At 41.7% G+C, this 25104-nt stretch overlaps 1 protein-coding gene across 2 annotated transcripts in view; it reads left to right on the top strand.

Moving 5' to 3' along the window:
- TGFBR3 (transforming growth factor beta receptor 3) overlaps positions 1–25104 on the top strand; it is a 124363-nt gene that overhangs the window by 45942 nt on the left and 53317 nt on the right. For both annotated transcript variants that reach the window (XM_065675369.1, XM_065675368.1), the window contains exon 3: positions 5191–5375. In XM_065675369.1, the coding sequence (XP_065531441.1) occupies positions 5191–5375 (185 nt within the window). The remainder of the gene's footprint in view (positions 1–5190; positions 5376–25104) is intronic.

Here is a 25104-nt window from a genome sequence, read left to right as displayed (position 1 = left end):
TAGGCACTCCTCCTCTCTGTGGATTCTAAGTTGCTTCAATCTTTGAGTGCAACTATTTGGTATAAATGCTTCCCTCAGTGAGAAACCCTTAATGAGAGGAAGGTTGCGTAGGTGGTAACTATTCCACAAGGAACAGTGGCCTTTTGCCCATGCACTTTGTATCCTTAGAAATGAGTGGTAAAGGTTATAGAAAGAAGTTATTACTAAATCTACTGCAGTGCTCTGCAGTGAATCTTAAGCTTTTCAGTTCAAGAGAAAATGGCTTCCCCTCCTCTTGTTTTTACGTAACCCTGTTATCATTCAAAAGTAGGTTGAAGGATCCCGTCTCTTTTCTTCCTCCTTGTTCCAGTTGTCGTTGTCAGTAGCTGATGTAAAAAAATACCCTTAAATTAACCTTCTTCAAAAGAAATCTGTGAAAGTCTGGCACTTGGGCATAATGAAATCTCTGCTTGGACAGTCAGCCTCCTCTGAGATGCGCTTTTCAGCATATGAAGTGATGAATTCTAGCAGGATCTGCAGTCATTTATATTACTTTGTACCTGATAGCACAGAGATCTCTGGTGTTTCTCAAGTCTGGATTTTGAATTTTTTGTCTTCCTGTATAATGACTAGATTTGTGGCATTCCTTCATTCAAAAAAACAATTAGAATAGATCTGTCCTTCTCCTAAGGAGTGTTATATCCCATTGGTGTAGCTTGTATTCTCTGGCGTGGTGTACAGGAACCACTATAGCATGCCGTGTGGCCCCCAGCAGAGATTGACACAATCTGCAGGAGCTGGTCATGCTTTTCAGCTGACAACAGTGTAGAAATCTCCATGGAAATACAACAGAATGTATCTTAGCATTTACAATTTGAATAAAATCCATCACAGTTATGAGCTGCTCTTGGGTTGTTGTATTATCCCCTTTAGTGTTTTACTCCCATTTCTGCTACTTTCTTCCAGCAGAACACATGTTACTCATTAGTAGCATGGATGATATGGGAAACAAGAATGTTGAAAATTGTATTGAATAGGTTCCAGATGTTTGTATCAAACAAGGTTGGGTCTGCACTAAGATTTCCTTTAAAAGACTCTTATTAATTAGAAGTGGAAAATAATTCAATACTAAATGATTCTCTAGAATTCAAAATTTGCTAAACACTTGCTGTTATTAAACACTTGCCATCATAAAACACATATGTAATAAGCGGTTCTTATAATATTGCCTAACCTGCTTTCCATCTTCAAAAGGCTTTTGAGGCATTAAGCAACTGAAGTTTGATTGTGGGAAGAGCCAGGATTTGCTAACAAGGTTAACTGGATGCATGCTCCAAAGTTAAACAAAAGCCCAGTGATGGCTGTGCGTGCACACTTCTGTTCTTACAGAGAAGAAACTAAAGGCTTGTAGGAGCACAAGGGTGTATAAACTGGAAGATACTTTTGACTCGTTAAGTGCCATTTTGATGGGGGTGATTGCAGAAGAGTGTGTGTTCGGAGCTGATGAGGCAATCTTGGATTGTTCACTGGATGAACTGGCCATTCAGCAGTGACGATAGTGAATTTTGGCAGGACGTTGTTGCTGCTGATGAAGGTGAGGTCAGCAGGAACAGGCTGTGGGGCTGGAGCAGGAAGCTGGCAGAGCCCAGTTCTGGTGTTTGTGAAGGGACGAGCAGCACAACAGTAAAATCCAGGCAGGATGAGGCTGTGGCTTCACATTGGCTCTCAAACAGAAGCAGGCGGTGCAGAAGTGATAAACAATCAGACTTGTAGTGTCATAAAAAAGGATTGCTGTTTGTTTTTTTTTCAGTGTGGTAAATACGCATTTTTAGGATTTAAACTGCCTCGGATAAGTAACTAGCTTTCCAATGGCGGCAGGCAGGAAGGCGTGTGAGCAGGAGGGGTCTGTGAGGGAGCCAAGAGCCAGAGAAGCAAACTTGAAAAGATGAGAGCTCTTGCTGCTCCCGCTGGAGTGAGGGTGCTTGTAGTGGCACCTACCTGTCTTTGACTGGGACAGATCTGCAAGTGCAGTAGGAAGTGCTGGAAATAAAATTACTTAATGTTTAATGAATAGCTTAGGCAGCACTGGGGTGTGTGCAGCGTAAAAGTAGACTATTTTATGCATAAAGAAATGGTAAATGGAGAGAAGGTGGCTTGTGCCATAGACAGGCTGACCATCAATGGACTGTGAGCTAGAGACAAGTTTTGCTTTCACTTGGCACTACCTCCAGGTATGCAAGAGTACGCTGGGCATGGCACTACACCCAATGTTGGGCAGATGTGTGTATTTCAGTGCATTAAGATTGCTGTTTGGTACCGACAGCAGCACATTTAAGAGAAATAATGTTCATGAGAGTCTTGAGCTCCTAGGAACGGTGTTATTGCTCTAGGACACAGCTACACAAGCACCTATGCGACACTTGGCAAAAATGCCTCATCTGGAATAGTCCCTCTGTTACTTACCCCACCATCATTCCTTGTATGTAGGCAGCCTTACAACATATATGGTCTGAATGCATTGGAACCAGCCTGCAGTAGGTACTCTGATCTTCTCTTCAGATTTTGAGGACTGGCTGGTCTGAAAGCAATTCTACCAAATGCAGGAACTCTGCAAAAACACTGGTTTCTTATATGGAGCAGCTTAGAGCAGCTCTGCGCCCTGTTTGTTCAAAACAGAGCTGACAGAAGTGGCATGCCAGTGGGGTGATGGGGTTTCTGCAGGAGATCTGGCCCACTTCCAGCCGGAATGGAGCGCTGGCAGAGTGGGCATGCTTTGCTCTGCTCTTTGCTGTGCAGATAAGCTCAGCTGCGCACAGTTATTCAGGATGTGAACTTCTGCTCCCTTCAGGAGTATTTCAGTCTTGCATGTCAAGCAGAACAGAGGGCCTTGCAAGAAGGGCTTGCTTAAGCACACTTGAGGTGCCAGGAAGGGAGTCAGTTACAGACAGCCTGAATGTACCAGTCACTGTTGTCTTCATGTGAATGAGTCCTTGTAGGAATTGAGGGGAAAATCCAGATGTCTTCTCTTCTAATATGGCCCATTTGTACAGGATAAAGATTAGATGAAGGCTGGAGGGGAGGGTTGGTAGATGTACTGCATGGGAATAGGTGTTTGCAAGGGAATGCCCTCTGCAGAGAGGGAGTTACTAGCTGTTTCTCCTGAACCTTTCGTAAGTTGTTTTTGTCAACAGCTCCATTTCTGTCGAGTTCTGAGTCTTGCACCTTGTTCTTCCTGTGTGCTTTATGATAGAAGCATCTTAACAAACGTCAGCTCCATTCTGGTCTGCAAGAAGAAATTCAGGGAACAAACACTCCTTGGCTCTCAATTTATTCCACAGCCCAAGAAATGCTTGTGGAATTCAGAAATGCTCTATGTGCAGCTTGTGTAACCTGGTCTGGTGCAGGACTTGCACACCACTGGCTGGGCTAATTGATCAGTAGGTTCTGTGATCTACTCTTGTACATAAGGAAAACAAGGCCTCTCTGCTGGTTGTGTTACTGTTACAAATTCAAAATACTTCTTCAACCATTACAAAGGGCAACTTTTTCATAGTTTGTGTTTTTAGTGGTTTGGTTTTGGTTTGGTTTTGAACTGAGTATGATTGCTTGGACTGGTCACACTTTGTATATGCATTCTTAAGAAGGAATTAAACCCAGATGAACCTCAAATCCTCCAGGCTGGTGGTCAGTGCTACTACCATGCTCCTTCTGTACAGAGTAGAAAGTTTATCCTGTTTCCCAAGCACAGGCATGCGTAATTCATGCCTTGAGCACTGCCTTTAACAAATATTCCTGATCTGGGGGAGCTGGTGGGATACGTACTATGCACTGGTGGGTTTCAGGAGTGGCCCCTTCGGCAGGACAAAGCACGCATGGCCCAAGCCACTGTGGAAATCTCCCTGTGCTCAAGGGGCTTTGCTTTTTCCAGATGAAGTCTGGTTTAAGATGGACTCTGCCTTCTAAACAGCCAGCTGCTAGCTGTGTCGTGAGTGAGCTGCCTTTGTAATCAGTGCTAATATAATTAAACATATGTGTGCACATAAGTCAAATGACCTCTGGGGCTGCAATAGCTGGATGTAGACTTCACAAAAGCAGATGGAGCTCTGCCATTTGGTTAGCTGAGGATTTGCTTTCATTTTGAAAGAAGCATTTTACTTCTATTGCAGATGCGCACCCTCCAAGGGGGAAAAAAGTCATGTTTCTAGCTTATATTTCTCTTTTATGCCTTGCAGCCTCTGAACTGACTGGTTGATGTGTGTCTCATTCTTATCTGAGTGATTTTGGTGCAAATCAGGGGTTAAGTCAATTGTGTTCCCCTGTGACCTTCTGAATCAAAACCATACAGTATCTGTTACTGTCAGGGGTGGGTTTGAATCCTTTTGGAAAAGCAGGGCTGCTTTTCATAAATATTTGTCTTGCTTTAGTTTCCTGAGATATAGTTTAAAAGTAAACTGCTCCCTATGTTTCAGCTTTTGTGCTATCTTGCTGTACCACATCACGCTGTCTCACGTACTATATAAGAGTATGGCACTACATCATGCTGTGGTGATTATTTGAAAGGGCGTACACTCTGTTTTGGACTAGATATCTGTTATCAGTGTAGATAATTGCTGTCAGACACAAAATAGACTCAGTAAACAAACATTTCATTTTTATCATGTGACAGATGCCTGCTGTTTTGTACAGTCTATTTGAATAGCATTCACTATAAATCAGCACTGCTTCAAAAGCAACAAATCCAACTCTCCCAAATCCTTCCTGATGTAATTACCTGTGTACTAGAGATTAACTTTTCATTGTTATATGTGCATGATTGCATTTTTCAATGCTTGGAGATAACAATGTTTGACATAAATAATTCGCATCTAAGATGACCCAATTCCTCCTACCACTATCACTACTTTGGGTTTTTTTACTTTGGTTTTGGGTGTTTTTTTCTTCTTTAATCCTTGATTTTTTTCTCCTTGATAAAGACAGGACTACCTTCAATTTTGAATTAATACTTAAAATTTAGACTTTCAGAGAGAAATGAACAGACAAGTTAGTGTATTCAGTGAAAATAAAATGTCTTCATTTTGTGGACAATGAACACAAAGCCTCTGCTTGTGTTCCTATGGGCTTCATGACCAAAAGGATGATGATTATTTGACAGGTGTAATCTGTGTATAGCTCTTTTCTCCAAATGATGTGCCTCTGTGTCTTCCTCCGCAGGTCCTCTGCCTAGGAACGAATGTGCCTTGTCGCCTGTTAACAATTCGCACCCAGTCCATGCCTTGCTGGAGAGTTTCACGGTGTTGTCTGGCTGTGCAAGCCGAGGCACAACAGCCCTGCCACAAGAGGTGCACGTCCTCAATCTCAGAAATCCTGAGGAGGGGCTTGGCCATCATGAAAGAGAGGTAAAGGGGAGATTTGTTTTTGTCATGATCCCTGGCTACAAGTGTGTCTGCGAATGGGATTGTTCTACATTAATTTGCTGAATGAAGCTATTTCTGAATTGTGACCAGAAGGAAGTGTGCACAGTGTGTGTGGATACTTTCCACCTATGCTTTGTGCGTCATGAGTAAACCACTTCCATACACAGCCACTCTCTCCATCACCTTTCACAACCACGAAGTACATTTTAAAAAGGTGGCAGGGTGGGCAAAGGAAATAAGAAACAGATTTAGATCTACAAGAGGCCTTTGCGGAATTGGCTGCCTTCAAAGGCAGATCGTTTACTTAAATGTGTTGTAAATTAGCATGAATACCTTTGGATCCCTGCCAAGGGCACTATAAACAAATATTTAAGTTCAGTTCTTTTACCTCTGTAATACATCCATAATGTTTCACTGTGGGAGGACTGCCATTCAGAAAGCAAGTGTTGCTGACTATGGAAGTACGTAAGTACAATCCAATTACTTATTTATGTACGTTGCACTCAGAGGGGCTGGTAAGAACTTCAGCTGCTCTGAAAGCAACAGCCCAAGCAGAAAATTTTTGATGTTAAATTGTGCAGTACTGTTGTTTACTCTCAAAACACATCAAAACAGAGTGCCAAAAAGAAAACACTTCATGGCATGACAGCTGAGCTTCTTAGTTCATGTTCTTATAGTATCACACACACAAATCCTCAATACTGTGTCCTGTGAGAGCAACGAGCATGTACACAATTAGCAGAATTTGTAATGAGAGAACAAAGATGATGATCTTGCAGGCAAAAGCTTAGAAAAAGAGGGTCTATTATCTGTGCTGAAAGAACTTTTAAGTGGAGTCTTTTATATAAAGTGATTTAAATAAAGGGTGATACTCTTGGACATAATTGAAGTCTTTCCACTGGCTTCAATAGCAGCTTTGTTGGGTTTGTGGTGTGTTCAGCTCAATGTGTGTTGGATGCATCCATGAAACTTCAGCTGTTGTGTTCACTTTCAGTGTATACACTGCCTGAAATGCCTGGTGTATGATGAAAAAGTTGTTTGCTATTTTTTCAGTAGGCATCTCATGGGCTGCCCTTAATCAAAAATGTCAGGTCTTTCTCAGTTCAGCTGTCACTAAACGAACAGGAAAGCACTTTGGGTTTTTTGTGGGGCTTGGAATGAGGAACAGGGACTTCTATATTTGTTTTGCTTTGGGTTTTTTGTTTTGGTTTGGTTTTAAAAGCCTTTCTTAGTTTGCCAGGCACTGGATTGTCGTGTGCTGAGTACACTGTGAATGCCTGACAAAGCATAGGTACAATCAGTTCTTTGGGCATGAAAGCTAAAGCTGTATGTGATTCTGCTACGTATTTGTCATTGCCTCTTTCATCACTCGGGGACCTTGAAGTCCGTTAGCGAGTCATAGACAGATTTAATATAGGAGGTGGTAGATCTCACAAGGTGATCACAAATTTTGTTGAAAACAGGCAGAAGAGTGCTCTTGCTGTGAGAACATGGGATAGCAGGAACTGGTAACTTCTTAGTTACTAAAGGGTGCCCGGGGATGGGATGTATCGGGCTACAGCTGGGGCTTGTGCCTCCTGAGAGACCAGAATGAATCAGCTCAAAGAGTCCATTTGCATAACCCTAATTTTCGCTCTGGTTGGATGCTGTTGGCACTGCTTGTGTAACAGTGTGCACACAATGTGAGCAAGTCACATGTGCACAAGGCTGCAGACTGTGCCACTGCTGTCTGATCCTTGACAGAAAGACACGAGATTTAAATATTTGGCTTGTAATAAAAATAATTGTTGTCTAGCAGAAAGAGGCTGCTTGTGCCTCCTCTAGCATGCTTACGGTAAGAAAGCAGCTTGCCCCAAGCTGTCCTTTCCACGTACTTCTTTGGTATACCAAAGTGTAGGGCACAGAACATGCTTAAGGATTTGTAGCCTCTTAAGCTCCTTCCCTCATCTCCCGACGAGTTTCCAGTCACAGCCCTTCTTGGAGATAGATGGCTGCTCTAAAAATGCACAGGAAGCTGGAGCAAGGCTTGCTGGCAACAGTGTCAAGCAAAAGAGCGTAAACAACTTGGAAAAATCAGATTTTACTTATAGGATCAGAGCCGGGAAACAGAGCAGAGCAAATGTTATCTTTTCCATTATTGTGAAAACCAAGTCCAAGTGGCCTTTTGTCTTAAAGTAGAATGTACCCATCACCTCAGTTACATTAGCTTGATTTACCAACTGAGGTATTTCCTTTTGCCTGCAAATGCTGATAGCAAAGGTAGAGATCTGTTTGTCATCTAATATTTCCAGGATGCTCCAGAATAAAACTAGTATTTTTGTTTGACAGTGCATTAGTTAGGTTTAGAAGCATCAAAAGCATGTTTAAAATAAATCATGCACTTGTTCAGAGGTTGGTTAAAGTTCTGATAATGTGGAATGCAGAATCTGAGAATCTTTAAGTGAAGGCTTTCTTGGGGGGAGGAGGTCAGCTTTTGTTTTGTTTTTAACCTGCCCTGTGCTAGATGCTGCTAAATTACACATTCCTTACTTGCTGGGAGGAGTGTAAACTTCCCTTAGCAAATTCCTTGGAGGGCTTATGCATTAAACATACTCATGCAGTTATGCTGGTTCTCATAAAAATGTGTATGCATTAGTTTAACTCATTTTGACACTTCTGTAGAACATGCAGACAAGTGCTAGCAAATTTAAGCATAGGAGGGGTGGCTGATGCAGAGGGGAGGGCATGGCAGGGGCATGTTCCTCCTGTGATACATGCAGGGTTTCTGTAAAGATTGATAAAGTTTGGGTGCTTTTTCTTCCCTGTAAATGTGAATAAATAATAATAATAAAAAAGGTGAACAGGAAGTTTATGGGTTTGAGTTCTGAGCAAACTTTGCAAGACTAAATCAGTACTATATTGCTTCCACGTTAAGGCTGAAATCTGGTCTTACCTGTAATCAAATGCTGTGGCCATATCTGCTATCTTCAAGGGATTTGTGTTTTACTTCATTAATCCCTGTTGGGGTGAAATCTCATTTGCAGAGACTGTGAAGGCACTTTCTTCAAGTAAGAACCCCAAATTTCCAATCTTTTTCAAGTATTTCTTAGAAATGTCTTTTATCACAATTCATATTGACCATGCTTTATCATAGGAAATAGAATACGGGTGCATGTAATAGCCACAAGTGTTTATGTTGAACTTGGCATGAGGAACGCAAGCCTTTTTTGTTTGTTTTATTTGACCAAGTATTCCTGGGGAAGTGAGTGCTTGTGTGCATTTCTGTACTCTGATCTGGGTCTGAGCTAAAAGCCAGCAACTACTGAACCCTACCCAAAGATGAAGAGAAAGTTACTGTATCTTCACTGTTTCAGTTTCCCTGCTTTTAGAATGCAGGTAGTTGCTTTCTCATGGAGCTTCTTGTTCTCAGAAAATGTTATTGTTTGTAGAGGCACTAGGAAACTAGAGATTTGCACCAGAAAAAATGCATCTAGAAAACTTACTTGAAGGTGAAAGTCGCTTCTTAGTTATGAAGTCATAAGTTAGTGGAGGATTCTTTGATTTTTACCTGTCAGTTGGATTTCCCTGAGCTGCTTCAGGCATGCAGCCACAATTGAAATAGCTGAAGGTGGAGCAGTGAAATATAAAATTAATCTCATGTGAATACTTAGGATTGAATACGTATGAATACATGGAGACAGAGTTCCTGGCAATGGATTCACTATTGTTTTCATTGACATCCTCATCCTCAATAGCTTTTATGCCTGATACAGATGTTTAACATGTGTTACGTGAAATTAAGGCAGGAAAAACAAGGACTCATCTTTATTTCTATAATTTTGAGTAACACCACTGAGGCTGCAGTGATTTGACAGATTTCCCGCATGGTTTAATCACTGTTACTTGGCAACAGTTTCAGAATAAAAAATCTTTTCCTTTGAGAGCAAACCTGATATTAAAATGCCTGTTGGTTCCTGCGGAGCTGGTTAATGATAATAGCCAGGTACTTACTAGTGATGTATCTCAGATTCCTGAGCCTGACCCACTTCGAAGTCATAAAATGATGAGCAGACTTATGTAAGTCCAGTGTTTAACTACTTTTTGAAGAGATCCTCTATGTTGTAAAAACGTGACAGGAAAAGACTCTGGAACAGTCACCTGATAATGTGTTTCTACATCCTGGCCTTTGCAATGCATCCTGAATTCAAGATAATTCCTTTGTGTCACAGTGGTTATGTATTTTAGGACTATGAAGACATGGACAAGGAGGGTGATGAAAACCATGGTTCATTTTGCCTATATTTCCACATATTTACTCTAGTTCCCAGTGTGTTCATTGTAACTGTTCTCAGAAATTTAACACAAGAGCTTTACGCAAGGCTATGTCAGGGGAAAATGTTTTGTTTCATGCTCAGGCATCCAGAGATCTGGGGACAACCTTGATTCAGCTGTGATAAAGGGGTCACTTATTGAGTGTGGTTTAAACATGCTGACCTGCTGCACCAGGGCCATGGCTGGGGGGCCCTGGAAGGTCGTGTGTCATCGGCAGGCAGGAAGGGGATCCAAGGTTTGTTATTTGACAGCTGGAGTTAGTGACGGATTTGTTACCTAGTCACTGGTTTGATTCCATTTTGTTTATTTCTTCCTCTAAGAACGCATTTGTTAAAGCAAGTTTCCATTTAGCATCCATCAATGTCTGCTCTAGGCTGTTTCCTGAGACTTTAGGATCTCACACAGTAAAAATAAGTTCAGCTTCTTTTTCTACTGCGGCTTTTCAGTGCTAAGCTCTCCATGTCAGCTTGACCAGCTGCAATAAAACTGACAAGACAGCCTGGTTTGATTTGTATTTTTGAAGCACCCTGAAGCTTGGGTTTAGTAATCCAAATTAAAGTAATTGGATCACTATCCAATGCAATCCTAAACTTATAGTAAAATAAGAAGTTCAAGAACAAAGAGTTTGTTACTTCTGTGAGATCAAACCTTTGAGTAAGACCACAGATTTCACTAATGTTAATATTTGATTTGTGCACTGCCAGGTCGCTTGGCTGTACAAATTCGATGTTTCTGGTGAGCTGAACAGAACATGTGGTGCAGAATTAATCTGGGAAGTAAGGGACATGTTGCTTGGTTTGCAAGGCTGCATTGCATCTGCCCTATGCTCATTTACTGTGGTGTAGTGGGAAGCCTGTGCTGCTGCTCATGGGTATATTTGGTACTTCTGGTTGGCCAAAGGGTCTTTGTTCTGAAGAAAAACAGTTGCTGCTTTAGAAGCTTTCAAAGATAAAGCACTGTGTGCTTCTGCCAGGGTACAGACCGGATCTTGCTTGGGAATGTTGCTGTTCTTGTGTCTCAACTTTCTGACCACCCTTGCTTGGCAGCAGCAATGGATATCTAGCTATGGCAGCAGACATACAAATGGCAATGCAAGCATATGCAGGGGTTTAGAACTAGGCGTGGCATGAACTACCTATAGTGAGATGGCTTGAGAGAAGAGTGGTGCAGGTGACTATGTTCCTGCCTAGTCTGTCCGGGGGTGAAGGAGAGAAGATGGCAATATTGGAGATGCTTAGTCTTTCTGTGGATGGGGAAGTCTGAGGTGAGACTTCTGATGAGAGGACCAGTAACTTGGTGGCAAATGATTTTGTTCCGAATGTGAGAAGGTAAACCCTGAGAAGAAGACTACAATGTGGGAGAGGTTTGGTTGAAGTCTGGGCTGATCTCATCCAGCTTCATGGGTCAACCAGTAAGAGAGTGTCTTCCAGGAAAGATGGCCTTTGGCACTTGGAATGTGACACCTATGTCACATAGCCAGCCAGTTCTGTACTGGGAGTTGACAAACTCCAGAGTAGTTTGGGAAACAGCTTTTGCTATTTGCAAAGTTCTTGCCCCATGCTTCCTGTGCCTCACTTTGCAGTTTTGCTGTGACATGTACACTATGCCTTGCTCATACTGGCTTCCCCAACTGTCAGGGTTTCAGCGGGGCTGTAGATCTTCCCTGTTCCTACAGTACCAAGAGTGGTACTGAATGTTTCTTTAGGCCGCTGTGGACGTTTTAAGATACCATATCTGGGTCTGGATGGGAGCATGATATTCAGGTTTTCCAAAACACTGGTTGGCTTCAACCTCTTATATGCAGGCCAGGTCTCCTGTTACATGGAGCCCAGCAAGATCAGCTTGATCACTTTCACCCTGTAACTGCTTGTTCCTTGGTGATCTGTGGCTCACAAAATCATGGAGAGGCATCCTTATCAGTCCAACTAGGATGTACAGTGTGGCAGTGGAAAATCAGTTTGACTGCCTGCAAACCTCTGTGTCAAGCTTGAAGTTGACTGCTGCTTCTTATCACCATCTTCTTTTCATGGTGTTTTACATACCACCTGTAAGAGTGAGGGAAGGGGCCCACATCAGAAGGCTGAGAATGGGAAGCCCAGGTGAATTACTACTTCCACCAGTGCTTTATGTGAGGGAGGTCTCAAGAGTCAAGTTGAGACTTACTTCAAGAATACCCTGTATTTGTTGCTTGGAAAGCAGTAGTCCCTCATCATATGCATCTCTTGATCCTGAGTATTTTCCAAAGCTTGCCCACAGCCTGTGGTAGCTCCGCTGGCTCACCAATGTGGTTTCACAGGCTGTTGTTACTCCCTTTCCCCACAGCCTTGTTCAAAAGCTCTTTTGAGGCTGCCTGGGTGCTGTACTGAATCAGAAGTGAAGCACATGGTAGACCTTAAAGTTGTAAATGATACTGGCAGCGTGCTCCGCAGGAATTGTAATTGTTCAGTGTCTTTCTGAGATGATAATGCCATGTTTACTGAAAGCAGCAGCTTGCATGCAGCTAATACGCTATATGGCACTGATGTCTTAAAAGGAACACTGAATTGCCATGTCTTTAAAAAAGAAAGAAACCAACAGCCACCCAGCCTCCATTTCTTAGAGCCCTTACAACCCTCTTCCTCCTCTTCATTAGCACTTTGAAGCATCTGTGCTTGCATAAAATTCAGCCTTTTTTAATGTGGGGTTTTTTTTGTCATCTTGTTTGCTCTGGACTGCAGTGTTTGTGGGATGTTTTTAGCCAGCTCTGGATTTGCTGGTCATTGGGATGGCAATCTTTTCAAGTTCTGCCCACCAGAACTGCCAAAGGAAGTCATGTGTCGGCCAGAGGAGTCTGTTTGTGCAGAGCTTACTGTCCTGCAGGAGCGTGGCTTGGTGCATGCTACCCTTAAAGAGGCAGCAGTGACTTCTCCTGCCTTGGAAAGTCATGGTATTTTCCACAGTTAGAAAAGGGACTGTTTGCTGTGCACAGGAAGTGAGACCTGTTCTCAGTTTCAGAGCTGCATGGAACGGTGACTGAAGCCATGCCAAGGCCCAGCACAGAAGGCTAAAGGGTTCAAACAGAAGAATGTCAGAACGACTTCTCTGATCTCTCATATTGTTCGGTTTTGCTGACTGCTATTTAAAATGACCTGCTGGACTCTTATTTTCATCTGCTTCATCAGCATCAGCAGGTACTGATATGCAGTTGTAGGACTGTAGAGGGAAAGGGGGCTACTGCTGCCGTCTTTACTAGATGAACTCTTCTGCTGCTTACGTGTGTAAGCACACTGTGCACATATTCACATGTTCTCGTAAGTGTGTTTTGATTTTTGTCCTAAACTGTGATTCACATTTGTGGTCTCCAGTCCCTTCCTCAAAGCTTCTCTCTGACATGCCCTGGAGTATTTATGAATTACTGCTTTGTCTATAGCTAATTTCCCCAAGAAAAGGTAATTAAGGCAGTGATGACATTTCCAGGAGTCTGTTTCTATCACAGGCTTGATGGGCAGGTTCCAGTCTAGCTTTGGGCTCATAGAATCAGAATGGTTTGGCTTGGAAAGGACCTTAAGTTCCAACCCCCTGCTATTGTGAGAGAGGTGTTGGAGCACCACTTGTCATGAGTGGTTATGTTTATGTTGTTCTCTGGAGTGTCTGTTTGAACCAAAAGCTGTATTTAGTGAAGCTGTTCTCCAACCTCCCAGCATTGAGGAAAACTTCCAATATAAATTGTGTAGAGCTGTGCCTGACAGTCATGCTCCTCTTGTATCAGCTAAAAAATTAAAACCTTGCAGTGGAAAGATATAAAAGGCACAAATAGTTTAATTGTGGGTTGTCTTTTTTATGTAGATTATGCTTTTGATAACACTATATACTCAAGTTCATGTTTCTCTAAAAGAGCATCCTATTTCCCTTGTGACACATAAACAGGGTACTTCTGCAGGCGTAAAACTTGTTACTTAAAGAAGATGCGAAAATAGCACCACCGTGAGGTACAAACATCTGAAAATTAAATTGCTTGAAAAAGTTTGAAGGAATTACAGGTAATTTATAGCTGATAGTGCCTCTTTAACAAGCGCCATGGCAATTTAGAATATAGAAGTATTTTTCTTCTGGTTGGAGCTGATGCCGTATGTGATAAACATGACTCTGGCAATGTTTCTAGATGAGAGATAATATTTGGTGATGAGCCAAATCTTATCAGTAAGGGAAAAGTATTAAAACATGTCACCTTTCTGGAGATAATAGGCATTCTCTAACCCTGAAGGCTGGTTGAAGCCTGGCTTGCTCTTTTATCATCACCCAAGGTTGCAGAGTCTTCATTTCTTCTGCACAGACATGATCTGCTAGTGCATGCAAATACATAAGTGAAGTTTTGAGGCCTGTTGGGAAATGTGACTCTGCATGACGTTAGTTTTGCAGAAAAGCACAGTGCACTTGCTTTGCAGTATCCTTTCAGAACAGACCATTGGAACGTTGCTTCTTTCCTCCATTAACTGGGTTTCAAGTGATACTTGCATTGAGGACACTGAAATGCACCTGAAACGACATGGGAAAATACAGCACACAAGGAGTCTGTTCTTACACTGGGGTGGAAAGCATGCCAGTATTTTCTTCAGTAAACCTGTTTTCAAGCAAGAATCTGCAACACAGTGCAGATAAGTTCATGGAGTGGCATCACTGTGCAAGCAAATACTTGCATGGCAGCCTCAGTAATGTCTTCTGGCACATTTTGTCAGTTCCCATGGCTTTGATTCTGCAAGCATATACAAAATATATGTGTATATATAAGGCCTGATTAAATAGAAGATTTGGTTCGTTCGGGATTTGGTGCTTACGTTTTTTTGCCCTTTTTTCCATGTAATCAATATCATAAATTCATTCTCTGAACTATTCCCAGAATACTAGTTTGTTTGTACAGGGAGTATTAAAAGTTCTGATTTTTTTTTTTTTCTCAAGTTTCCAAATAGAAAAAACTTGAAGAATGAAGACCTGCTGCAGAGGAGTAAGAAGACAATGTGTTGGTTACGGTTACTTTGAATCTTCTGAAAGCAGTTTCCGTTGTATTTAATTTCTAATACATTTGTGAGCGTCTGTATTACAGACACACAGTTGCACCAACTCCTACTCAGGCTGGTGTGCTACTGACAATAAAGTCAACAAAACCGTTCCCTAAATCTGGTGCTGCTGGCCCAGTGTTTTAGTTTTTTATGACTCATGCACACACGCTGTTCTTTACTCTGGCTTGGGAATCAAGAATTTAGTTTTACATGTCCAATAAAAACGTGAACTCCACATTTAGCACATCCCAATGTGTCTGTGCCTCTCTAAGAGACACCTGTAGAATGACGTTTCTTTTTTCCACTCATCTAGATCCATGTGTGATCTGGCTGCAAAACCTTACAGGAACAAATTGTTTTATATGTTTTTCAAATGGCATAACCCTTTGTCCTGTAGTCTTTCCATCATCTTGTGTTTGTTTGTCATGTTTTCTTGCTTTGTGAAGCCTCATTGTCTCAGCCTCTTCCCCTTCCCCACCTGCAGCTTTTGAAACAAGTGAAAAGTGTTCATCCTTTCAGGATTTACCCTGAGATTTGGATAATTCTGTATTCACATTCCAGTTTTTCTGTGATGTTCTTGAGACACCATGTCCTCTGTTACATCTGCATGTTGTTCTGCAGTTGAGAGAACTATGAACTTGCTGTGTCTACTGGCAGAGATGAGATGGTGCTAATGCTGAGTCTCTGAACCCACAGTTAGTATCATACTCTGATTAATGAGAGCTGTTGGGAGGCAAGAGGTACCACCACAGTATCAATACATTAATGCAGCTATGTAATTTCTGGTTGGGTGGCTAGCACCTGTCTAACCAGCTGAAAAATACAGGTGGTGGAATCTTGTGGTTACCTGGAAAAGCCTGTGTAGATTTGCTCAGAATGCCCCAAATGCATTTAAGGAAAATGGTCCTGGCGCAGTTTGTCATCTGGCTTCTACCTGTCAGTTTAAGAAACATTTGCTTTGGGGTAGAAGCTGCTCTTTAGTATGTACCCATATATCCCTCATTTTAGTTGTTAAATCCTTCCCTCCCCACCTTTGTTTTTTCAAGGTGTTGGGCACTATGTTACACAACTATCTGGTGATAGTGCAGGGATGGGAAAAAGGAAAAGGAGTATAAAATTAAACTTACATTGCAGCCCAGCTGATTGACCAAAGAAAAGCACAGATCTGCAATATATCTACACGTAAGTGCAGAATAGTCTGGGAAAATGTTGACTTTTCACATGAGTCTGCTGCCTTAATTGTTAAAGTAAAACTTAGTCTGATGTGATACCATTTTGTGAGTAGGCTGCTTAAGAGCAGTAGGGGAGATGCTGTACTTGTGGCTTATAGGAATAGATCTTGTGCCCTTAAACAGATCTAAAGTCATCAAGAAATTTTCCCACAAGATGTATAAAAGGATGACTTTCCCCTCAGGATTCATTATGTGGCATGTGAACAGTATTGACATCTAATGATTTATTCAAAGCTGAGTGAAACATTGTGGTTTTAGGTCTCAAGAGCTGGGAAGCTTGGCTACTTTCTGGAAGGGCAGATGGCACAAATGGTTTCACTTAATGTTTGGGAGCCTGAGCATCTATTTTGGGTCATAAGAGGAATGTGTGAAGTGGCCCCAGCCTTTCTCTGGTGGGCATGGGCTTTCCATTGATGATCCCTGGGGCTGTCACTGTGGGCAGTCCTTGTTCTGCAGGTGCCCACACCAGGGATGGCCTGTGAAGGTCAGATCTGATTGTCAAAGCTGGATGAGATACTTGTGCAGAGATGGTTTTTAAAACTCTTGCTTTTCAGGAGAATTATGGTTCTCCAAATGATATCATGCATGAGATAACACAGCAGAAGTAAAAACTGGGTTGAAATATATACATACACAGGGAAAGATGGATCTTGTATTACTCAGATAAACAAAGCGCAAGTAGACAGTTTACACTGTGTATGATGTCTACGTAAAATTTATCAGTAAATTCTTTTGAATCATAGAATAATAGAATCAGCCAGGTTGGAAAAGACCTTTAAGATCATCAAGTCCAACTGTTACCCAGCACTGGCAAGGCCACCACTAGCCCATATCGTTGAGGGCCTTGTCTACATGGTTCGTGAATACTTCCCAGGATGGTGACTCCAGCACTGCCCTGGGCAGCCTATTCCAGTGCCTGAGCACCCTCTTGATGAAGAAATCGTACCTAGTATCCAGTCTACATCTTGCCTGGTGCAGCTCGAGGCCATTTCCTCTTGTTCTATTGCTTGTTACTTGGGAGAAGGGACCAACCTCACCTCACTACCTCCTTCTTTCAAACAGTTGTAGAAAGCCATAAGGTCCCCACCGAGCCTTCTCGTCTCCAGTCTAACCCCCCCCTCAGCCATTAAGATCATTGTCACAGAAGTAGCACAGTCTAAATATAATTTGTGCTAATACAGTTATTACTGTTTGAGTTCTAAATCTGCTGTCCTTATGTAAAGCCTTAAGTTTTTTCACTTTTCTTCTTCTCTTACTGTGAAAGTAATACCATGTTCTACTGCTAATTAGGACTTCAGTAACCATCCTGCCAGTTTGCCAGGTTATTCAGATTAGGAATAGCTTTGCTGTGAATATTTTGATTACCTAGCTATTTGCATAAATGATTAGCATCTAACATAATGTGCTTGCATTTGGCAGCTCCAGCTTAAAATAGCTACTTTGGAATGCTAGAGATTAACTGGCTACATTTTTATCTGAAGATAAATTATGTGACTTAGCCATGGGCAGAAACAGTCCAACGTTTTCATGAAGTTAGAAGTAGTATTTTATAGCATTGTGTAAGAACTACTACTTGTGTACGAACTGTCTGATGCTGCATGAGCTGTGGTGCTTTCTGAATGGGGACTTCGTCACTGCATTCCCAGTTAAAACTTGCCAGCACAGTTACCTACTCTTAAACTTTTGAGGAGAAAGTTGCTACTGGTGCAGTTGAAAATGGCAGCACTGCCAGGTACCGAGCAGTATGTTTAGTGCCATACAGCATGCCACTGTACTATACTGTACTCATCTTGCACATAATGTATTTGACAGTGTTATAGCACTAGATTTTACTTGTAGTTGGGTTTTTCAGTCTTGTCTGGAGCAGCTGAATTACAAATCCATGCGAGGAGTCTATACCTAAATGTGCTGTAATACCATACCATCCTGTTACACAAATCCTCAGCTTGGTCATTTAATATTTAGGGCTAGAAAGGTACCAGAACATAGACTGGAGGGAGAACTACAGACAATATTTGAATATGCTGCAAGCTATTAGTGTTTTGTTCAAATGGGCTCTCTTTTTATCAGGCTGTTAGACACAGCTACCATGTCAGTGGATGGGCAGGTCAGTTTTCAGCTTGGTTCTGAGGGTGAACTTTAGATCTTTGTTAAAGGTACTGTTAAATCTGAGTACATTGTTTTGCTCTGAGGATAACAAGTGCCAAATATAGAGCTGATCCTGCGTCCTCACTGAGGGTGCAGGGAGCTTTGCTTAGTTCTTCTGTTGAACACACAAGCTGAGGCTGCATTTCTGCTCTGGGCCATTAATAAAGCATCTTCATTTTAAAGTGGCCTTCTGAGAGCATCATGTATACTTCAAAATAGTTTGTTGGTGGATCCTGGCACACACGTGGTGCAGGAGTGTGCAATGGGCTGTAGTATATACTTGGGTAGTCCTTATCAACCTTTCTGTTCTGTTGCATAATTTTTGGAGCCCAGTTTTCCATTCTGGGTGGTGGTAGATCATAAGCACCAGCAGATTTGCAGTAGTATGGGACCACATCAGTCCGGCTTAATACTTCATTGGAATTATGCCAGGGGTGAATCTTTCCCATGATTTTCTGAACTGAGCTATAACTGCTGTTTAGCCAATCTGACTCTCTTCGTAGAGTGTGGGTGAGAAAGTCCAGGCAATACCAGTCCATTTGCAACCATATATTTAGGATAAAATAAGCAAAGGGTTTATTTTAAAACGAGAGTGTTACATGAGCCTTGGAAATAAATCTCGGTCTTCCGCACACCTGGTAATTGCTATCAGGGACTTAGACCCCTTCCCTAGGACTGAACTGTGCCTCATTCTGGCAGTAATGCAAAAGCAAAAGGCTTTCTCTCTCCACATGTGCTTCATGCGTTACAGCCCCCCTGCTTTCTCCCAGAGGGGATGGTCCCTGCCCCAGTGGCATCCTTTAGTGCTGGCCTGTCAGAAGGAAGGAAGCATGGTGCACCTGGCAAGGCTGTGAGGGTGGCACAGCTTTGAGTTCTGCGGGAGAAACGTAATTGTGTGTGGATATGAGTGCTTGTTTTTAATGGCATTGCAGTTTTCCTGGAGATATTTCTGTGATGCTGTTCTGAAGATCTTCTGTCTCATTGCTGGGGTAAGTTTTAAAAATAAATAGGTCCTTGCCCTGTGTAAATGAGTGTGGCAGGGGTCTTGTGCTTACAGGAACTGGCTTATATCGTAGTTTGGTTTAAGAGTGTGAATACGTAACCCTTTACGCAAAAGTACCTTCAAGCAGTAACACCACGTGAATGTATTTTGTGTTTCTTGGAAAAATCAGCAAACTTGCTCTCAGAAACTGTTGGCTCCCAAAAGCTGGACATTGCAATCTACTATAGCTGGCTCGGTATCAAATCTGTAACACAATATTCAGTGAGCATAGCAAAAACACAAGGCAGGGGGAGGAGGGAAGTGTTCCATTTTGAATTCACAGTGCCTGCCTAAAGAATACACTTTTGCTTTCATCTTAGAAGAAAAACTGGCTTTGAGATCCTTCCTAAAGCAATTGATAAACACTTTTATAAATCAGTGCAGTACTATTCCCACCGCAGGAAGTGGATTCATGGATTAATCCTTGACTGAATTCTTTTATAAGCAATGTATGGACATTATGTTCTTCATGTGGATTTCAGTAGAAATTCTAAACCTCTTATATTGGATATTACACAGTGATGAACTGTGAAGATAAGTTTCTTCATGTTAGTTTCTTTGACTGTTACAATACCAGAATAATTTGTCTTATAAATATTAACAAAAAGAGTGAAAACACTTAATGGAGGGCAGTGACAGGTATAGATCTTCAAATTTCAGTTCTGTATTTTGCCTGCTTTGTACTGATTACCTTAATCTTTGCAGCTGAGCAGTGAGTTAAGAAGTCACAAATCCCTCTTAACTACATCACTTCTAAGTCAGAAAATGTGTTTTTATGATCTGAGAGTTAAAATTCATTTTTCTCTATTAAAGAACAGCTGTCCTAGCCTGGGCAGTGTAATTCAATATAGCATAGCACATTTTGTGCACATTTATTAGCACAAATTCGTAATGGCTGTTTTGGAAAATGTGCTATGAATTTCTCTAAAGCCCTTCACGCTGGAATAGTTAATTCAACCTTACAAATCCTTGGCACTTGACTTTCATCTTTTTAGAACAAAACACAGAGGCTGTGATCTGATGCCTTGAAGTCAGCAAAACAAAATGGTACTTTACCAGCAGCATTTACTTTGATCAGTTTTCACCATTTGTGCCCTTGCCTTTCACGTAGTACAAATTGCTTTACCAGAGGAACGGGGCAGGAGCCCGCAGACTGTTTTTGTGGTTGGTTTCTGTGGTGATACTCAGCCTTCCATGAAACTGCGATCCCTGGGGATAGAGGAGCCTCAGCAGCCGCCTTAACTGTGCTGCTGCAAGAGACCTTAAAAGAACTCTTTGGACACTGTGCAGACAGCAGTGACCTGCATAGATACATGCAGAGCTGGCTTGATAGACTTGGCACCTCTGAAATGGGCTATCTTTTAAAAGTCTTTATTTTTCTACATTTTTTTATGACATACACTGAAAAACGTATTCTATCAAAAATGGCAGAACTTTTCTGTGGTTCATATCCTAGTCACAGCTCTATGCTTTGTGCTGGTGTGCTTTTTAAAAGTGAATTTGTAGGGTTTGTCATAAGGTTTTTTTGGAGTAGCTCTAATCTTTACTTTTCACCTCTGAGTAAGTTGTCATATTCCTCACAAGTTAGTCATATAGTATGTGGAGGATTGTGTGCCAGAGGAGGCTGCAAGGGCAGACGTGAGTCTGGAAGAGGAGCTTGCTCTGACAAACAGCTGCTGAAGCTGAGCCTTGTTGAGAGGACTGTTGCTGACACACGTGTCCAGAAAGTCTGGCTTAACTGTTGATTGCACAATGAAGCTGCTGGCTATGCTCATCTATGGAAGCAAGGCATGTGTTGGATTTATCGCCCCATTTGCATCACTGTGCAGTTCTGGTGTCCTCAACATAAGAAGGACATGGAGCTGTTGGAGCAAGTGCAGAGAAAATGTCATGAAGATGGTAAGGGGGCTGGAGCACCTCCCATATGAAGACAGGCTGAGAAAGTTGGGGCTGTTCAGCCTGGAGAAGAGAAGGCTGCGTGGAGACCTCAGAGCAGCCTTCCAGTATCTGAAGGGGGCCTATAGGGATGCTGGAGAGGGGCTCTCCACTAGGGACTGTAACGATAGGACAAGGGGCGGTGAGTTTAAACTTAAACAGGGGAAGTTCAGGTTAGATATAAGGAAGAAGCTCTTTACTGTGAGGGTGGTGAGGCCCTAGCACAGGTTGCCCAAGAAAGTGGTAAATGCCCTGTCCATGGCAGTGTTCAAGGCCAGGTTAGACAGAGCCTTGGGCACCATGGTCTAGTGTGAGGTGTCCCTGCCCATGACAGGGGGGTTGGAACTGGATGATCTTAAGGTGCTTTTCAGCCCTAACTATTCTATGATTCTGTGATTGTCCTGTGCCATTGTTACACTGGTATCTGCTTGGTTAACGTACTGGTCCTTAATATGTTTTAAAATCAACATGGGCAGATCAGTAGTAACTGCTTGTTTCATGGACTAGGTGAGCTAAAATTGCGTTAGTCCATTTAATAGTTCTGGTTTAATTTTCTTATGGTATTGTTTGATCAAACTGTCTAAGATGCAGAAGACTTTGAGACAATATGTTGTTGACAAGTACAAAATGTGTGTATTTTTATAAGCTTGTTTGAATCTGTAAGAATGGATGGAGAATATCCCTTTTTAGATACCTACTGTTAAAAAAACTTACATGGGAGTTCCAGAAAAATAATGAATTTTACCACAGAGTTCATTGAGTTCAGAATTTCATAGCATGTCTTCACGTCCAGCTGTACAGCACTAAACACAACCGGTTTCTGATGGAGTTCACTGAAGTATTTAATAATATGGATGCTGCCAGTGAAAATACAAAAAGAAAGGGAAAAATTCTACTTAGCTTTTCGGCTGTTAATTAGAAACATTTTGTTTGGTGGTTTGAAGTGATCCGGTACCTTTCTGTTAATTTGTGGAGTGTTTAGAAGGTGTTATGAACTGTCTAGACACTTGAGAAAGGATGTGCCTCGAAGAGCTCATAAGCTAAGGCGAGACACAAAGATGGCCAGGGGAAGGGGAGAACACTTAGGATTCAGCCAGTATCTGGCTTAACTGGAGCCACAGTGGGGGCACTCCAGCAGAAATGACGTTTTGGTGAGATAACACTACAGATCATCCACTGCAGTGCTGTGGGTGGAGGCAACCATGGCAGAAGCTAGCAAAAGGGCAAGAGGATGGGAGCTTAACCAAGTGTGATAGTCCACTGACTGTTGTTACACAAGGTAAAACCCACATGCCTGGCAGCTAGGTTATTGGCAAAATGCTAGTAACTCCCCACAGCAGTTTGCTGGAAAATCTTTCCAAGGGCCAAGAAAAAGTCTCCCATAAGAGATACCACTGTTGTGTATCATCAAGAACAGTCAGGGGATGGGACAAGCATAAATATGAGGCAGGCGAATAATTACACTGAGGTGTCTGCTAATTTTGTGTGACTTCTCAGTGGAAACAGTCGCATTCAGACAAGGCTGCCCAGCTGCTCCTCTGAAGCAAAAATGAATAATGAAAAATATGATGACCAGGGTGGTCCTGAGCCGTTTTTAGCAGCTCTGGAGGTTATTTTTCTTTGCCTGTAAAACCAAGCTGGTGATGAGGACTTCATTATTCCAAGAAGTGTAGTGACAGGGAATATATATGCCAAGAATTACAGTGACAGAGGCTACTGCAGAAGCATGATCACGTTGACTATTCTCTCTCAAGTTTAGGACTAGGAATTTGAATTGCACATTCTGTGGTTTGTTGCCGTCTCATTCATGAGCAAAGTTACATTTATTCTGAAAACTTTCACAGAGATACTGAATTTGCTAATGAAAAATTAATTGATTTTGTGTTCAAGACCTGTAGCTTTTCTTAAGCTTTTCTTAAGGATCAGTATGCACATTTCAGGCAATGAAATGCAGGAAAATTCCATTATGTGATATAACTTATCCTACAATTCCAGCCAAAGGCATGGATAGATACATCACTGCTTTTGAATATGGCTCAAACTTTGTTGATTATTTCCATGCATGTATGGAAATAGTCATATATGTCCGTAATATATACATATTTAATTTCCAAAGTATAAAGGAATAGCAGCTACAAAATCTGATCCAGTTGCAAAGAGTCTCTGATTTTCTCACTAAGATGGTGTGATTGCTATTAGTGCTCTCTCATGTGACCAAACCAACAGGCAGAAATCTTCCTGAAGTCTGAAACATCTGTCTTGTCTGATAGATGTTGGCTTTAGATAAACTTGTCTGAGATTAGTTGAAACAGAGATACTTCTCCATTTCCTTATTACCCAAAGGACTTGGCCTAGCTGCTTCTGAGATGAAGTTTTCAGAGTGTGTCATATTTCTTGTATCATTTCTGGTTTTAATAAATACCAGAGGTTTTAAATAGCAGAAATGTTAAAGATTTCTAATAGGAGCTGTTTCTTTACATTGACATGACATTCTAATGAAAACACGACCAGGGTGCAAACGCAAACTGAGTACATGTGGGCCACAGTGACAGGGTTGTTACTGTTTTCCTACTCTTGGTTATTTACATAAACCTATATTACAGCTGATTTAATCAATTGTTACATTACTACATTTAGGATCAGTATCCTTTAGGAAACCCCCTTATCATTGGGTGTGAAAATGGATGCACATGTCAAGAGTGCACGCGTTTATTCCATTTAGTGTAGTAGACTTTCTCTTTGAAACTTTAGAAAAGTTTAAGCTGGATGCACTTTATGCCATTTAGAGCTAAGAAAACCTTAATCAGGATAAAAATTGATCTCATATTTGCCAGATCGGGACTGCAAAAGATATAACTGGGCTGCTTTGTCAGCTTAGATTACAGTATTTTTCCTGCTTTGTAAGAAAATATAACCCCAGAACAAGGTAATAATATTTATTAGTTTAAACAGCTTATTACTAATTAGCTGTGATTACAGCTGAAAACCCACAAGAATTACTGAAAGCTTTTTAATAGCCATGAATTTAATAGCAGTTCTAAACACCTTTTCCTTTCCACTTCCATCTCTCCATTTCCAAACAGAACAACAAAGTGGAAGCCTTGTAAAACAAATAATGTTATCTTCTTTCTTATTATAGCCTGATACTGTAAAGCAGTTCTTACAGCTAAGGCCATGACTTTGGCATTTGAAGTCTTTGTCATCCTGTTAGCATTCAGAGTGCTGACACCCTGCAGTTACCTAAAATGAGGTATTTTATTCTTTTGAAGCAAAAAATTGAGAGAAATGTGGTCCCTGGAGGACTTGGTAATCTGTGATACTCCATGTTTTCTGTTGGAAATGCACAAATACAGCTTGGGCCAAGCAGTGAGGAAGGTGGCTCCTTTAGGTGGAAGCTGGTGGTGCCCAGCCTTCCTGCAGGCCAGGACTAGTGCTGCCCGGGCTGCTGGCTGAAAGGAAGGAGCCCCTCATCTTTAAAGCAGTTTGGGTTTAGCACAAATACAGAATTACTCTTTTAATATCAGTTTTCCAACAGGTTTTAATAACAATAACAGATAGGGATGTCCTCAATGCCCCGAGAGGTGTACTTATGGGATTAGACACCTGTTTCACTACTTTAAGTAGTAAACTGATGCCTACCGCTATGTGAGAGTAATGCAGTGAACTCTTAGCACTGTCTGTGTCTCAGATTTCCTTTCAAATCTCTAGCAGGAGACAAAATGAATTCTGAATTACCTGTGTGCTCGTTTGTGCATGCCACCACTCAAATTGGTGGCTGTGTTTGCTCCCTCTACACTTTCCCCAGGAAGAACTGTGATTGTCCCACCTGCCTCCCACTGTTGAGACACCAGCTTGCCTGCTCAGTCTGTGTGATAGATCATCTTCCCATTGTGCACTAAGGCCTTTTTCCTGTAAATCAGAATGAGCTATAAAGCCAAATGCTGACTGCTTAAAATCTTAGGTACTGCAAAACCAGTATATCAGTTACAAGCTGTTACAAGCTAAAC

Source organism: Lathamus discolor, chromosome 3 (assembly GCF_037157495.1).
Source record: "Lathamus discolor isolate bLatDis1 chromosome 3, bLatDis1.hap1, whole genome shotgun sequence".
Taxonomy (NCBI): Eukaryota; Metazoa; Chordata; class Aves; order Psittaciformes; family Psittacidae; genus Lathamus; species Lathamus discolor.
Note: the sequence above shows the minus strand (reverse complement) of the source record. Positions and strands in the feature narration are given on the sequence as shown.